Source organism: Corvus moneduloides, chromosome 17 (assembly GCF_009650955.1).
Source record: "Corvus moneduloides isolate bCorMon1 chromosome 17, bCorMon1.pri, whole genome shotgun sequence".
Taxonomy (NCBI): domain Eukaryota; kingdom Metazoa; phylum Chordata; class Aves; order Passeriformes; family Corvidae; genus Corvus; species Corvus moneduloides.
The window spans coordinates 10,214,509-10,228,626 of NC_045492.1; the positions used below are offsets into that span (position 1 = coordinate 10,214,509).

The following is a 14,118-nucleotide window of genomic DNA, read 5'->3' on the forward strand; positions in this document are numbered from 1 at the left end:
TTTTAGTTTAACTGGGAGCACCTGTTAGATACAAGTTCATTATGTTCAGAGTTGTATGACAGTGTATCTGTTATTTCACTAATTTTTTTTTTTTTTAATATTAGTCCATTTAAAGGATTTTGTTCTTAATACCTGGCCTAAATCAAAAGGTTTCCCATGTACCCTCCTCAGCTTTTCCTCCCCTGCATTCTTGTTGTACGAATCCATCTTGTGATACCTGACACGTCTACAATGAGGAGAAATTAATCACTGCATCTTGTCTTGATTTTGTACCCTCCCACCCCAGCTTGTTGGGAAGTTGGCGTTATATCATTAGGGATTTGCTAACCCTGTGGAGAGAGGTCTCCTTCCTGTCTGTGTTGCAGGTTTCTCTCCCTAAATGCCTGGGTTTGGGAGGTGTTGAAGGCAGTGATGATGGGGAGATACCTTGAGCTACAGGCACTGGTTGCAGGGTCATGCTGGCTCCAGGGGATTTAAGACAGGATTTTTGTTTGAACGTGTCTTGAAGGATAGTTTTGAAAATTGCTGAGTATTACATCTCTCAGGACCTCGGTTCTCAGGCTGAACCTGAACTGAGAAGCAGGCAGACTCCTTTCTGACTCTGCCAATTTCTTTGCTTGGCTTGAAATGCCTTTGGGGTGTAATTCCATATTTGTTGGCTCTCCATCTTTATTGGGGTATAATTTACCCACAGACAGTGTTTGCTGAGCTTAGACATCAGCAGTGCAGTGTAGGTGCCGCATAATCTGCCACACGGATTTACCTCAGCCCTCCCAAATCTTCAGTAGCCCACGCTGCTTCTGTACAGAAATGGTGCAAAAATCGATGTCCGGGCTGTGCCGCTTCTTATTTGCAGAGCAGAAGAAATGAAGCTGTATGACAGGTCAGAACAGATTTTTTAGTGAGGAGCTATTTGGAGGAAGTTGAAGAATTTTGGCCCAGCACAGGCTGAAATTCCTGCTTGGTTGTGTGGGAGCTTCAGCTCTGGGGGAGGCAGCTCTGCTTGCAAATCCATTGAGGCTTCGCCTGGACTTTTATTTATAAGAGCACGAATGGTTTGTACTTTGCAGGCTGTGTTCTGGTGGCTTGCAAGAATGGGAAATGGAGGAGGTGTGGGGAAGAGCCCCTGTGCCTCCTTCCAGGCAGGCTCAGGGAGAAGGAGAGGACCTGAGCACACCAGAGGCTCCGAGCTCGTGTCCGGACGTGGGCCTGCGCTTTGTCACAGCTGTGCCCATACATCTGGGTCTGGAATGTGCTGTGGTTTAGTGGCTTGGTTTCATCACATTCACTGCCAAAGTCACAGATTCCTCCTATATGTTTTAAAAGCAAACAATCTGTGGCTGCAGACACTGTTCCCTGTGGGTCAGCACGCAGGCAGCTGGGGGAACACTTAAACCAAATGAACCCAGAGCTGTTAAATTATTCTCCGAGGAAATGAGAAAGATGAGCAGCAGCGACTGATGAGCTCTTGGTGAAATCCTCTCACAGTGGTGATGTCATTGGGCACGTAGAGGAGTGAACTTGACTTTTCATGGAATTCTTTTTCTTGTGCTCAAGGTCATAGTTTTCACCCTGTTAGACTGCACATTGATAAACAGGAGGTACCAGGCAGGGCTGTCATTACTAAAAGTATTGCAGCTCTTTGACTTCGAGCCCATTCTCTCTCTGTCCCAGCAGCAGATGCCCAGGGAGCCCTTACAGACAATATCTACAGCTGCTGGGACAGTTTAGCAGTAGGAAGGGCCTGAACTGGGCTCTCCTCCCAGCTGTGCTTGCTGTGTAGCGATGGCCAGTCACTGGGGAAGAGAAGAGGGACAGGTTTTTCCTCTAAAGCTGGACCTTCTCTCCATGAAATAATGGATAGATCAGGTTTTTTGCCATGTGGGGAGAGGCTGTGGCAGTGCCATCCTCTCCTTCATGTCTGCTGTCTGTTGTTCCAGTCTTCTTCACAGAGCACCTAGTAGATGTCCTTGAAATACAGCTGGGAGATTGTTCCCTGAGCAAAGGCAGCATTGGGATCAGCTGCTCTTGAGGAATGTTGTCCATGTGAACAGGGGCATTGGAGGATGACGAGATGGACTTAAAAAGTTTGTTTCCAGATCAGTGCCATGCTGGATCTCAGTGTGAGGCACTGAGCCCTTTATCCTGGGCACAGGGACTGGTCATCTCCTTCCAGGACTGAGATGTGCTCCTTGTCTAGAATTGGCCATGGTAGAATGGGGCACTCCAAGGAGGTTTTTTAATTTCCTGTCTGGCATTAAAAACTCAGTCGGTTCTTTCCCATTAGTTACAAAAGAGCCTTCTCTCCCTGTGTGCGGAGTGACAGCTCCCTGAAGAGACTCTGCTTCTCGCAGTCTCAAATAACTGCAGTCAGATGACATCCCTCAAGTCAGGCTTTTTCTTAGCAGTTTCAGATTTAGGCTGCAAGCACACCAGTTAGTACTAGCAAGCTGGAATTCCCTGCGTTTTGTATTTATAGGAAAGCACTTTTTTTCTGTATGTTCTGGGATTCAAGAGTTTCTGCTGTGGTGTAGTTTTCATTTTGCTAAAATTAGTCTTAAACTCCTCTTAGTTTAAGGGAGGAGAATTAAGGCAGTGGACCCAAGGCCCTCTGAAAATCAGTCTTGAGAGCCATGTGGGTTTTCTTCTCTCTCATGAAGTAGGTGGCTGGATTTATTTAGCTGCCTGCATTTGAGTGACTTCCAGTTAAATTCCTCTAGAACACCAAGTCTTCCTGGGACACCTGCCTGTTGCTCACCTGTCTGCATGAAGCTGCTTGCAGGAACTTTGGCTTTCTCACTTCTGCACATTGGACAGCATGGCACAAGCACACGGCACTTTCACAGTGGGGGCTATCAGGGCACTTTGTGTCTCTGTAAAGGAGGCTTTTTTCCTTTGAGTCACTTTTTTCCTTATCCCACTTCTCATGTAATACTGTATCTTACTGGGAGGAAGACCCTAGTATGAACTGTCACTAATCCTGCCAGCTAATTATTGATGCACATATTTTCCCAGAACACACCATTCCTAAAAAAAAACCCCCAAACATTCCTGGAAGCTTCCTACAAGCATTTAATCATCAAGGACAATTGACACCTCAAGGTAAATAGTCTGAGAATCTGAAATCCTGAATGTAGTTATAGTGTCTTATCTCTGCAGCACCAGGAAGTTTTAAGGGCCTCTTTACAGCCACCTCTGTGCTGGGTTTCTGATGGTGTTTGCAGGAGGATTAAAGCAACTAGGGAGGGTAGGAGTCCTTGTGGTGGGGGCACCTGATCCTCTCCACACTCCTTGGCCTCAGTCAGCTCCTGGGCTGGCCTGGCCTTGGAGACCAGTGCTTGTACCCCTTTACAGGGTGCCCAAGGACAGGGGAGTCCACTTAGCCATTCCCTGAGGGTGTGGTAGATCAAGTTTGGGCTAAAAGACAAATATTTAAGTCTTGTCTTTTATGGGTTACTTAACACTTTGCCCAGCAGCCTAGAAAGTTGCAGAGGCCATCTCAGTCAAGTGCAGGGAATCTCTTACTGCACAGTGAGAGGCTGGTGTGGGCAAAGTCCTTCTCTGTAAGTGACTGAAGCCTCATCCCAAGGAATTCCAGTCATCCCCCTCTGTCCTGACCAGTTTTGCTCTGCTGTGGTGCCTCTGGTTACCCAAGTCTGGCTGCAGTGACCTTTGGGTGGCTGTCGGGCACACACAAAGGGCTGGTCTGAATTCGGAGGGGACCCCACTTGCTGGGTTTAAGCACAGGCTTGTGTTTGACCATGTACAGGTTGGTGTGTCAGCATCCCTGGATGCTGCACCTGTAGCCGTGTGCCATTTGCTGTTTGCAGCTCCAGCTAGGCAGGGATTTAACAGGATGTTCCTCCGTGCCTCTCCTTAGTGCCAGCTGGCTGTACCTGCTGTGAATCAGGCTCTTGCTGCTGCCCTGTTGGAGGTCATTTCTAAAACTTGGCTATCCAAATCTTCAGCACTGTGCAGGCCACAAGTGATGGCACTGCTCTGCCCTGCCATGTGCCAGGTGCTGCAGATTTAGTCCCCCAAGGATTTTTGGCAGGAGGTGTGTGTGGCACTGGCAGGGGAAGGACAACTTGCACAGGAAGATGCTGTGAAGATAAAGCAGTGCTGTGTGTGAAATCGGTGGATGAACCAAATCCTTCTCAGAAGTGGTGTTTAAAGAAAAAATCCTTTGTGGAAAATGCTCCATCAGCTGTTCACCTAAGCCAAGCTGCTTAGGAAGGGAATAGGCACTGTTTAGAAAATAACATCATAAAGCATTGGGTTGCTGCTGCTGCTGCTTGTAATGACACTGAGCAGGTTTCATGCTGGCTGGTAGCTCTGAATCTGTGGTTTCCTGGAGAGTGTTTTCTTTGATCTCTCTCAGTAAAACTCCAGTAGTTTTGAGAGGAAAATTTGAAAGCAGGTTGGTGCAAAATTAAGTGTCAGTGCTCACCTCTGTCCCCAGCCGTACCGAGGTGTTCAATAGCTGCCACTTTGCACCTCGGTCCTCTCCCTGTGGTGAAAGATTGTTTCTAAAGCTTGGCTGTCAAAATCTTGAGATGCCAGCATAGGGAGCCTTCTCATTCAGAACCCTGTAATCCTCCATGAGCAGGTTGGAAAAACATCATTTTTAGGAGTGAGGGTTTGAGACACGGACATACAAGAGCAAGCCAGGAGTTGCTGTGAGGAAAAGAGCAAAATGGGAGCAAAGCGTATTTCAGTGCACACCCCTCTTTCAAACACTGACTTTTGTGCTTTTCTGTGTGGGGTTTGTTTGCTCTCAGGCTCTCGAGTATTTTATAAGAAATGGCTGGATAAAAAGCCATGCCCACTTGGAGAGGCAGCACCTTTGTTTGCTGCCTGGTTCTTGTGTGATTGAAAATAAAAAGTAGGCACACACTAAATGTGAGAGATTCTATTAAAGGATTCTGATGGATGGGCTGGGCAGAAATAAATCTGCTGTAGGACAGCAGAAGCTCAGCAGGGGGACAGTCAGTTGTTAATGAGTAAATTCACTGCTTCCATGAGAATAAATGATTACAGGCAAAGGATGCAAAAGGGGCAGATCACTGACCTAGACAAGTTCAAAGTGAGTCAGAAGCTCTCTGCCTTTCCAGGGCTTTTCCACCTCCTGCATATTTGTTTGTGGGGGTAAAAGGTGCACAAAAAGGCACCTTCTTAGCTTTAGCTGCTGCCACTGACGTGGTGCCAGCACTGCCAAGTGTTTCCAAGGCTTATTCATGGCAGCTGGGCAGCCACTTGCCCAGGCTGTGGACGGAGGTGACCTGTGCTCCCAGAGAGCTGTTTTTCCCTGGCATTGTGGATTGATAACCCCATCCAGCCTCTGACATCTCCACGTTTTCCAGGTGGGCTTGTGGCTGCGGTGATGGACCAGGCAGTGCCTGGGGGATGGATGGGCTTGGAAGAGAGTAAAATAATTTGATTTTTGAAACTGGGGAAAAATAATTAACATTCTCTGACACTTTCCATAGTGGCTCTTTTTCTGCTTTCCTGCTTCTAGGTTTTGCAGGTTTCTGGAGCTGCTGTGCAGTGACCCAGACTGGGGTGCAGAACGCCCCAAAACGCTGCAGGTGCCTGCTGAAGGTGTCCTCAAGCCCTTTGCTGTGCATATCCAGGAGGCCTCATGTGCCCCTAAACAGTGGGATTTATTGCCCATACACTGGTGTTGAGCTGCACCTGCTCAGCAGGTCCATCCGATCCTTCCAGGAGATCCCAAGTGGGAATGAGCAGCACTGGTAATGCTCTCCACGCACAGCTCCACAGGGGTATGGAGCAGTGGTGAGGGAGAGACGAACTGCTTTGTTTTTACATGGTGCTATTTTCATAAGGCAACGCCAAGGTAATAAATCTGTCCTGTGGAAAATTAGCCAGTGGTTTACTGTATAAACTGCTCCTGTGGGATCCGGGGCCGGGAGCAGAGCTGGGTGTAGCTCCAGCCAGCACAGCCTGCTCAGACCTTTTCATCTGAGAACCAAAAAGAGCCCCTCTTGCTGTTGGTGAAAATGTAGTTGCCAATATTACAACAGTGTGAAGATCTGTTTTGGTTATTGAATGTCTCTGTGTGGCTTTGTGGTGCCTTGGAGTATCAATGAGACTTCCCCAAAACTCCCTCACCAAGGCACCCCAGGACACAGCTGGTCCAGCTTGTTGTCTTCTTCCCACATGTACCTCCCAGAACTGGAAAACTGAAATCAGTGTCTCGAAGGAAGGAATGGAGAAGAAATGTGTGAATTTACCATCATGTGCTGCTTACACAGAAGGATGGATGAACAACCGGACAGAGAATGTGCTGCTCCAAAAGAAGCTGAGTTTCTTGTGCCCCCCTCTGGAATCTGTTTTTACTCTTCAAGTCTTTGCACTGTCACACTGGGCAGTAATCAGAATTATATTCTCATGGGATTTTGGTGCTGGATAAAGCTGCCCACCATCTAAGGCACAAAGGGATGGAGTGTGGGACACGGAGGAAATGCCCTCATCTCCATCTTCCTCTCCTGGCTCCAGCACTTGCTCCATCCTTCCAGGCACTGGGGCAGCTGCAGATTGTTACTAAGGAAACTTGCTTCAAAACCACTAACAGCAACATCAACTACATGTAGGGATGTTACTATTTTCAAAGAAATCTGGTTGCTAATTAAAGTAGTGTCAGAATTTCCTGGCTGGAAGATTGTTTTATGAAATCCCAGAGGCTGGTCAAAGGTTGAGCTGTACCTGGCATGTTTTCAGAGGTGGGGAAAGCAAGGGATCTGCTGGTGTGGAGACAAGTGTGTGCATCAAGTCTGGTGTTTTCACCTCTTTTCTCCATCAAGAAGGGAAAAAAATGTCGTAAGTGGCTGGGAGCATAGAGGTTTTTATTCATCTGACTGATAATAGGAGCTAAATAAGGGCTTTGGAAAAAAACCCAACCATTTCTCTTGCAATATTGGTTGGGCAGAACTGTACTGGAACTAAACATGGAATGAAAAGTCTGGCTTTTCTGCCAGCTCTATTTTTAGAGCTACTGCTCCATCTTTGCATCTGAGTTTTCTCAGCAGATGCACTGGAAACAGGCAATTTGCTGTTATTTTTTCCGGCCAGGCTGTGATACTCTGCAAGATAAGGATGTTGGATGGAGGGGCAGGGGACTCGCCAGACCGGACAGAAATCCCCCTGGTCTGAAAAGACCCAGGACATGAGTCTTGTTCCAGGTTTGGGGTCACTGTGGTCACAGACTCCTGAATATTTTCTGTGCTCCATTAGGAATGACCCTTGCATACTGGAGGGGAGTGGTTGTGCAGTGTTGGCTGGCTTCTTTGTGTCCCAAAATTGCGGTCACGACTGGAATAAAATTCAGCAGCAGTAAGAGCGCGCAGCAGTGCTGCAGATGGATTCGGGTACGGAGAGAGGAATTGTGTTTGGCTTTGAGAGCAAATACCTGCCCGGGGCTTCAGCTGAGGTACTGCAGCTGATCCAGACATATCCAGCAAGAACCCAGAGGTTCTTGTGCTTTCCTGTGAAAAGCAGCAATGGAAGATAAAAGGTGTGCTAGCCCTGGTCTGGGACATCTAACCCCGTCAGTGGGGCTGGGACTGGCCTTCCAGAGAACTCCAGCAAGCATGGCCACAGTTGTGCCCAGTGTGTGTGTGTCCCATGACTCAAAATGTACCGAAACCATCTCTACCTCCTTCTTTCAGCTGGAGGGCTCAGAGGGGTCAGGAGCCTGTGGCTGCCCAGCCCTGCCTGTCCCTACCCCAGGGGCATTTACACCAGAGCTTGCAACCAGCAGCACCAAGTTCTTTTTCTGGCTGTTGTTTTTGCTCTGTGAATCACTGAGCCCGAGGCTTGGTTTTGTGTCAAGTTTCACTGTTTGGGCAAAAGCTGCACCAATTTGACTGCATGGTAATCCATGTTCTCTGGAGGGAGGGGACTTCTGAGAACTAGAAGCGTGTGAGGAGTTGGACTCCAGGACATTTAATTAGCAACACTTTTTTCCAGCATAAAGCTGAACAATGAGGAGGACCTCCTAGAAATGCCGTGGGGTTTATGGGCCATAAACTCCTTACTGGCTTTGCAAAAAGAAAGACAGTAGAGAGGGGTGCACCTCACATTTCTAAATTTGTGTTTGTGGTTGCTGTTCATTCAGAGCAGAAAATCCCCCTGTGCCTGAGGCCAGAACATATACAGGTATTCTGGAGCCACAGGGGATTTTGTCCAGCTAAAGGCAGTGTTGGATTCCAGCAGGAGCATTAATTTGTTCCCTGCAGAATAAAGCTGGAGGAGGGTTTAGAGTGGAGGGAAGGTGTAACTTCACAGGCTGGTGTTCAGCCCTGTTCCCATGCCAAGAGGCAGATGTTGAGCTGTGAGACCTGGTCCTGCAGAGAAAGCAGCTGCCTGAGCTGAAGCCTCTTGGGCTTCACTATCAAATAACAGCTCTGCTGAGAGGTTAAGCAGGCAGAAAACACTGCTCCTCTGGAAAAGCTTAGTCTTGTATGCCTTGACAACACACATGTTGCAGAGGGGAACTAGGGCAGCACTGAAGTCTGTTTTCCCTCAGTTTTTTGAAAAGGATGCCTGTTTCCCCCTTGGCTGGGCTTGAAAGTCTTTTGGAGCAGGGAACCGAGTTGGGTGACTGCTTTGGTTTCTTTGTTCTGGATGGCACCAGTGCAAACCCTGAGAGTGGTGACACATCCCACCCTCCTGCCCATTCCCAGCTGGAGAACAGCCTCTGCCCTTCTGTGCTTGATGATCATGTGGAGTTCCCAGCTGGATCTGGTTCACTCCTCCCTGAGCATCTCTCTCAAGCCCCCTTAGCCTACACCCAGGTGTGGTTTCAGGTGCCACCAGCCTGCAGTGGGAATCAGACCAATACCCGTGGTAAGTGGAGGAGAGGCTGCCCCAGAGCCAGGGGAGCGTTTGGCAGTGTCCTGAGGAGGTTTTTGCTTGAATGTCCTGCTGAGGGCGGGGACTGAGCTGATGCCAGTCCTCAGGGCTGCCCACATCCCCTTATCCATACCTGCACACCAGCACTCAGACCCCTTGTCTGACTGTCCCCAGCAAGATCCATGCTTGGTAGATGGCTTGGTAGATTTAAATACCTCTTTTGTGTTTCTTCTGGCCTTTACTTGCTCAGTCTGTGGATGATCAGGGCTATTTCAGAGGCATGTTATTAATATTCGTCCTCTGCTCAGCGATGCGTGTGGCCAGGCAGGCTGAGGTGCTGGCTGCTGTTCTGGCCCTCCTGCATGGCTGAGATGGTCATGGAGAAGTCCTTCTCCTCCCCTTGCAGAAATGTCCCTCTGGATACTTCTCAGTCTTTAGCAGGGGTGTATGCTCATACAGCCCCAGCTCTGCATGAGGAGGGACTCCTGAGCTATAAATCTCTGCCTTTCAAGCACTAAACTCCCTTTTGGGTTGTTTTTGACGTTAGGAATTTTCTCCGATAAGAGAACGTTATTTGCCTTTAAATATCACTTTGTGACAGGATGATGGAGTGGGGATTCTTGGAGCAAGCCTGTGCCAGCCGGGGAAGGGAAATTCTGCTGGGGCTTTTGTTTCTCTCTAGCACTGACATTGTAGCTCTTTAAAGACTACGTTTATTTTATACTTGGCAGGAGTGTGTGTGCACACGTCAGTGTCCAGACAAATGGGAGCAGCCCAGCGTTGGAGCTGTGCTGGAGCCAAGTGGGTCTCCTGCTCTCCCCTCCCTGTGGCACCTGGGGAAGAGGAGCTGTGCTGGGGTTTTTCTGGAACAGGCTTCAAAACACAGGTTGTGTTGGTGAAGCAGGGCTGGTATATGGAATGCCTTAAAAAAACAGAAGGATTTTGTGATGCTGTCTGCAAGGTGCAGTTGGATGCTCCCTGGCTGTGCCACCTGTTACCCCAAGAACAGCCCAAAAGCCAAGTCTCCAGGACAGCATCGTAGCTGGTTTGTAATGCAGCCTGTTCAGACTAAGCCTGGGGTGTCTCCCAGCACAACCTGAGTACAGCCTGTAACCACAAAGTCTGAGCTTTGTTTGCATTCAGTGGGAGCTGAGCTCTCTAATCTGGCTCTCTGCAGCAGCTGTGTCCTATCACCATCCCTTTAGATACGGAGGATTTCGCTCCACAGGCTGCTTGTGAGCAGCAGGAGCTGCAAAGTGCCAGCTCATTTATTCCACTTGGATCCCACGAAGTTCTCTCTGCTTTTCAGGATGCCTCAAGCAGCCAACTCACTCTGTGTTCCTTTCTTTCAGCTCTTCCATGTAGCATATGTCCTGATCAAGTTTGCCAATTCCCCTCGTCCTGACCTCTGGGTGCTGGAGCGATCGACTGATTTTGGCCTCACCTACGAGCCCTGGCAGTATTTTGCCTGTGAGTATGTCAGGGGGCTGCAGTTCAGTGTCAGGTGGTGAGGGCAGGGTGAAGATGACTCTGTGCAAATACAAGGCTGGGTTTGGAGCTGTTCCTGTGTCACTGTTGCGATGCAGCCCATGTCCTCTGTTTCATCTGCCCAATAAGGCTGCAAGAACTGAAGGTTTAATGCTCCTCAGGGCAGGAGAACTGTTTTGCTCTCTGGTACTGAAAAATTTAAAACACAGTCATGAAATGTGTGGGGATGCCAAAGTTGGCACCAGCATCCACACACATCCACACCAGCTGGGTGTTGTGTTGTGGATCTAGATCTAGATCTGAACGTGAGATTTCTTATCATCTCCTCCCTGCCCTCCTCTTTCTGCCTGTCTGCTCTGTACCATCCCAGACAATATTCCAGCTCCTCCAGAAGCCAAGCAGCAGCTCGCTTCCAAGTGGCTGCTGTCACAGAAAAGTCTGGATGCAGAAAACATTCCCTTGTGATTATCAGTGCCAGAGATTGGATTCAGCCTGTGTGGGGCAGGGAACCGCTGTCCTGCTGCTGTGCAAGGTGGGATCAGAGACAGCTGGCTGGAAAGGAGATCTAGCCTGTGCATTTGGCTTCCCCATTCTCTGATTAAAACCTTAAGAAACAGCTGGTTCTACAAAACTCTTCTCCCAGAGGGTGTGTGTGGTAGCCGGATGCTGAGGATCTTGTTAACCACCAGCTCCTCCCAGAAGCAGCAGCAGTAATTGGGAGAAGATGTGAGTTAAGATCTACAGCCAGAGCTTAAAACCTGGCAAGAAAGGACGTGGGAGCACTCAGAGGCCTTGCCCTGGGCTGTCCCTAAAGGCTCATATGTCTGGCTTACCTGTTAGGCTGTGCTTTGGATTTCTGGCCTCTTCTTGTGCAAGAAAGAGCTGCAGACATGTTACTGCTGTCTTGCCTTAGCGTGGTAGCTCCTCTGCAGGGCGGATGTTTTTCTCTCTGCTGTGTGCTAGTAGGGAATTACTGCTGTCAAATTCCTGCTTTGCTTTTTTCTATCTTCTCTGAGAATTTCTCGGCCAGCTCTGAAGCCTCTCTTGAGGCCCATTACAGTCGTGTTCCTGCGTGGTCTGGAGCTGCACAGGGAGCTCTTGCCCCACCGGCTTGTTCCTGTGTGTAGTGGCAGTGCTGTAACATCTGGAGTCCCCTTCCCTCCCAAAACATCAGGCCCTGTTACCACTCCCCTGGAGAAGTGACATGCAGTGACACAGCCCAGTGGAAAATTCCCATGGAAATCAAGAGGTGGCTGCTCCAAAACCTGCCAGATTTGCTAGCACAAGAAGTCCTCTGCGGAGGTTTATTTTTGTCGCAGGGGATTCTGTAGGTGGTCTAATAGAAACACTGCCAGGTCAGTACCAGGGTTAAAAGCAGCTGGCAGAAATGCAGGGTTTCTTCAGAGATGCCAGTGAGCCTTGCCAGGGGTGACACTGTGGCACTGCCCACCCTGGCTCAGTGCTGCTCATCACGAGAGGTGCCAAGGTGCTTTTGGGCTCAGCTCTGCGGGAGGAGGGAGAAGTGACTGCTGGGTGAGGCTGGGTCCTTGTCTGTTTCCTTAAAATACTGCTGGGGTTTAAGGCCAAGGGGTTACTCTGTTTTAGCTCAGAATGCCCAGCTTCTGGCTCACGTGGTTGTGCAGATTTTGCAATAACTGGAGGAGTTCATCGGTTTTCCTGAGTAGCTCCTTGGGCTGAGCATCCTGTCTCCATGCAGCCGTGGCGGTGCTCTGGAAATCAATCATCTTGAGCCAGTGGTGACAGGTTCCTCGCCAGGGGCTTTAAAAATAAATCGCCTTTAAAAAGCACCTGGTGAAGCAAACCTTGGCGGCCAGAGACCTGATGTTAAATGTTTCCACATCTTCCTGTGGATGCAACTGAGCTCTTGCTGTTGCCAAAACAGTGTTTCCTGGAGCAAGGCCATGTTCTGGAGACAAGGTGTGGGTGGGTGCAAGCCAGAGGTGAAGACGACAGGGAGGCAGAAATTCCCTGCTCCCCCTTTGCTGTTCCTTCTGCCTGGCTCAGCCTACCCATGCAGCCCATGGAGTGAGGGACCTGCCTTCTGGAGGCACACTGAGACAGATTTTGGAGGATTATTCCTGTGAATTGGGTTAACGTTTCCCCTTCAGTTTCCTGTGTGAGCTAAGCAGCACTGGGAGGAACAGGAGGTTGTGTTGGCTGCCTTTTCTTCCTTTTTCTCCCCATGGAAACACCCTCAGGAGCACTGCAATGACACACACTTGAGCACTCTCTGCTATGAGCTCCTGGCACAGGTGAAAAGGGAGTGGGAAGGAGCAGCAGCCTTTGTCCAGGCTCTTCCCGAGGGAACAGTTGTAGAGAGTAGCATTGTGTAGGTTTTTGCATAGGTAGATGTAGGTGCTCACCACCCTGCACAATCAGGCCCTGAACTGCCCCAGCCATGGTTTGGTTGGCTCTGCCAGCACAGGGATGTCACACATCCTGGGGACGAGGGTGCTGGACTTGCAGGAGCAGTTGTTCAGGGAAGCCAGGCCATTCCTGTAGCTGCAAGGAGAGTCTTGGCATGCAGCATCCCCAAAGCAGGTCATGGAGCCAGCAGAGCGGCTGCCTGGTGGTGCCTGTCCCTGACTTTAGCCAGCCTTGCATTGCCACTTAGTGGCAGGAGCCCTCGTTTGCTGTCCCCAAGGGATGGTTCTTGGTGGCTTTGGCATTTCTGGTTTGTAGCATTGGTTTAAGAGCAGAGTTCAGAGTAAGGTGTGAGGAGGAGACATCCTGCAGGCCATTGCTCGGCCTCTCCCAGACACTGCAGGTCCCTGCCCCACACCTGCATGTCCTCCCTGCTTGGTGGGAGATGTCCCCAGCGGTGGCTGTGGCTTGTGGTTGCTCCTGTTGTGGGTTCTGTGCTGGCTTCAGGACGGACTCAGGAAGTTTGGGAGCCACATGAAATGGTGGTGCAGCTCCTACATCAGGAGCAGAGCCCTGGCAGCAAAGGGCCCTTAAGCAGTTCAGTGGTAGCAGTGTAGCAAATCCACTGCCAGCAAAGCAACGGATTGAGACCAGAGTTAGGTCTCAGTTTGGTTAAAATAGGAGCTTAATGCCAAAATTAAGGGCTGGGTTTCTCTGCAGCTGGTGGCAGTGGGTAGAGTGGCTGTTCTGACATTCCTCGTTTACTGCAGGGAGGTGATTTGGGAGGGATTTTCTGCCTGTAACTGTTGGAGTGACTCCCTCTCTTATGGAGGACATGTATTTAACCATGACAGAGTTAATGATACAGAGCAATCTCTACGTAGTAAATGCTTAACAAAGATTGTACACCCATCTCTCCTGTAGTCAGCGTGGGAAAATCCACAGAGGGCTGGGAATTGCTCCTTTTCTCTTACTGCTCCCATCTCTGGTTGATGAACAGCTTCCAAGAGGGACTGCATTGAGAAGTTTGGCCAGCACACTGTGGACCGTATCACCAGGGACGACCATGCCATCTGCACCACTGAATACTCCCGGATCGTACCTTTGGAAAATGGGGAGGTGAGCCATTGCCTGTTTCCATCCCTTGGAGTTTCCAGGGTTACTCAGTGACTGTTGGTACTCTATTAATTGGCTCCCTCTTGATTTTCAGATACCACTTAAAGTATTCAGTTAAACCAAATGAGATTCACTGGGATTCTGTCATCTGGATGACTGGGTTCAGCTGAGGGAGCGATTAATTTCCTTCCATCCCAAAGGATTGCTCATAGATTTGTTCTCAATAGATTCACAGAATGGCTTGGGTTGGAAGGG

At 49.4% G+C, this 14,118-nt stretch overlaps 1 protein-coding gene across 3 annotated transcripts in view; it reads left to right on the top strand.

The window, feature by feature from the left end:
* LAMA5 (laminin subunit alpha 5) overlaps positions 1 to 14,118 on the top strand; it is an 85,200-nt gene that overhangs the window by 26,400 nt on the left and 44,682 nt on the right. For all 3 annotated transcript variants that reach the window (XM_032127491.1, XM_032127493.1, XM_032127494.1), the window contains exons 3-4: positions 10,227 to 10,344; positions 13,748 to 13,866. In XM_032127491.1, coding sequence (XP_031983382.1) covers positions 10,227 to 10,344; positions 13,748 to 13,866 — 237 coding nt within the window. The remainder of the gene's footprint in view (positions 1 to 10,226; positions 10,345 to 13,747; positions 13,867 to 14,118) is intronic.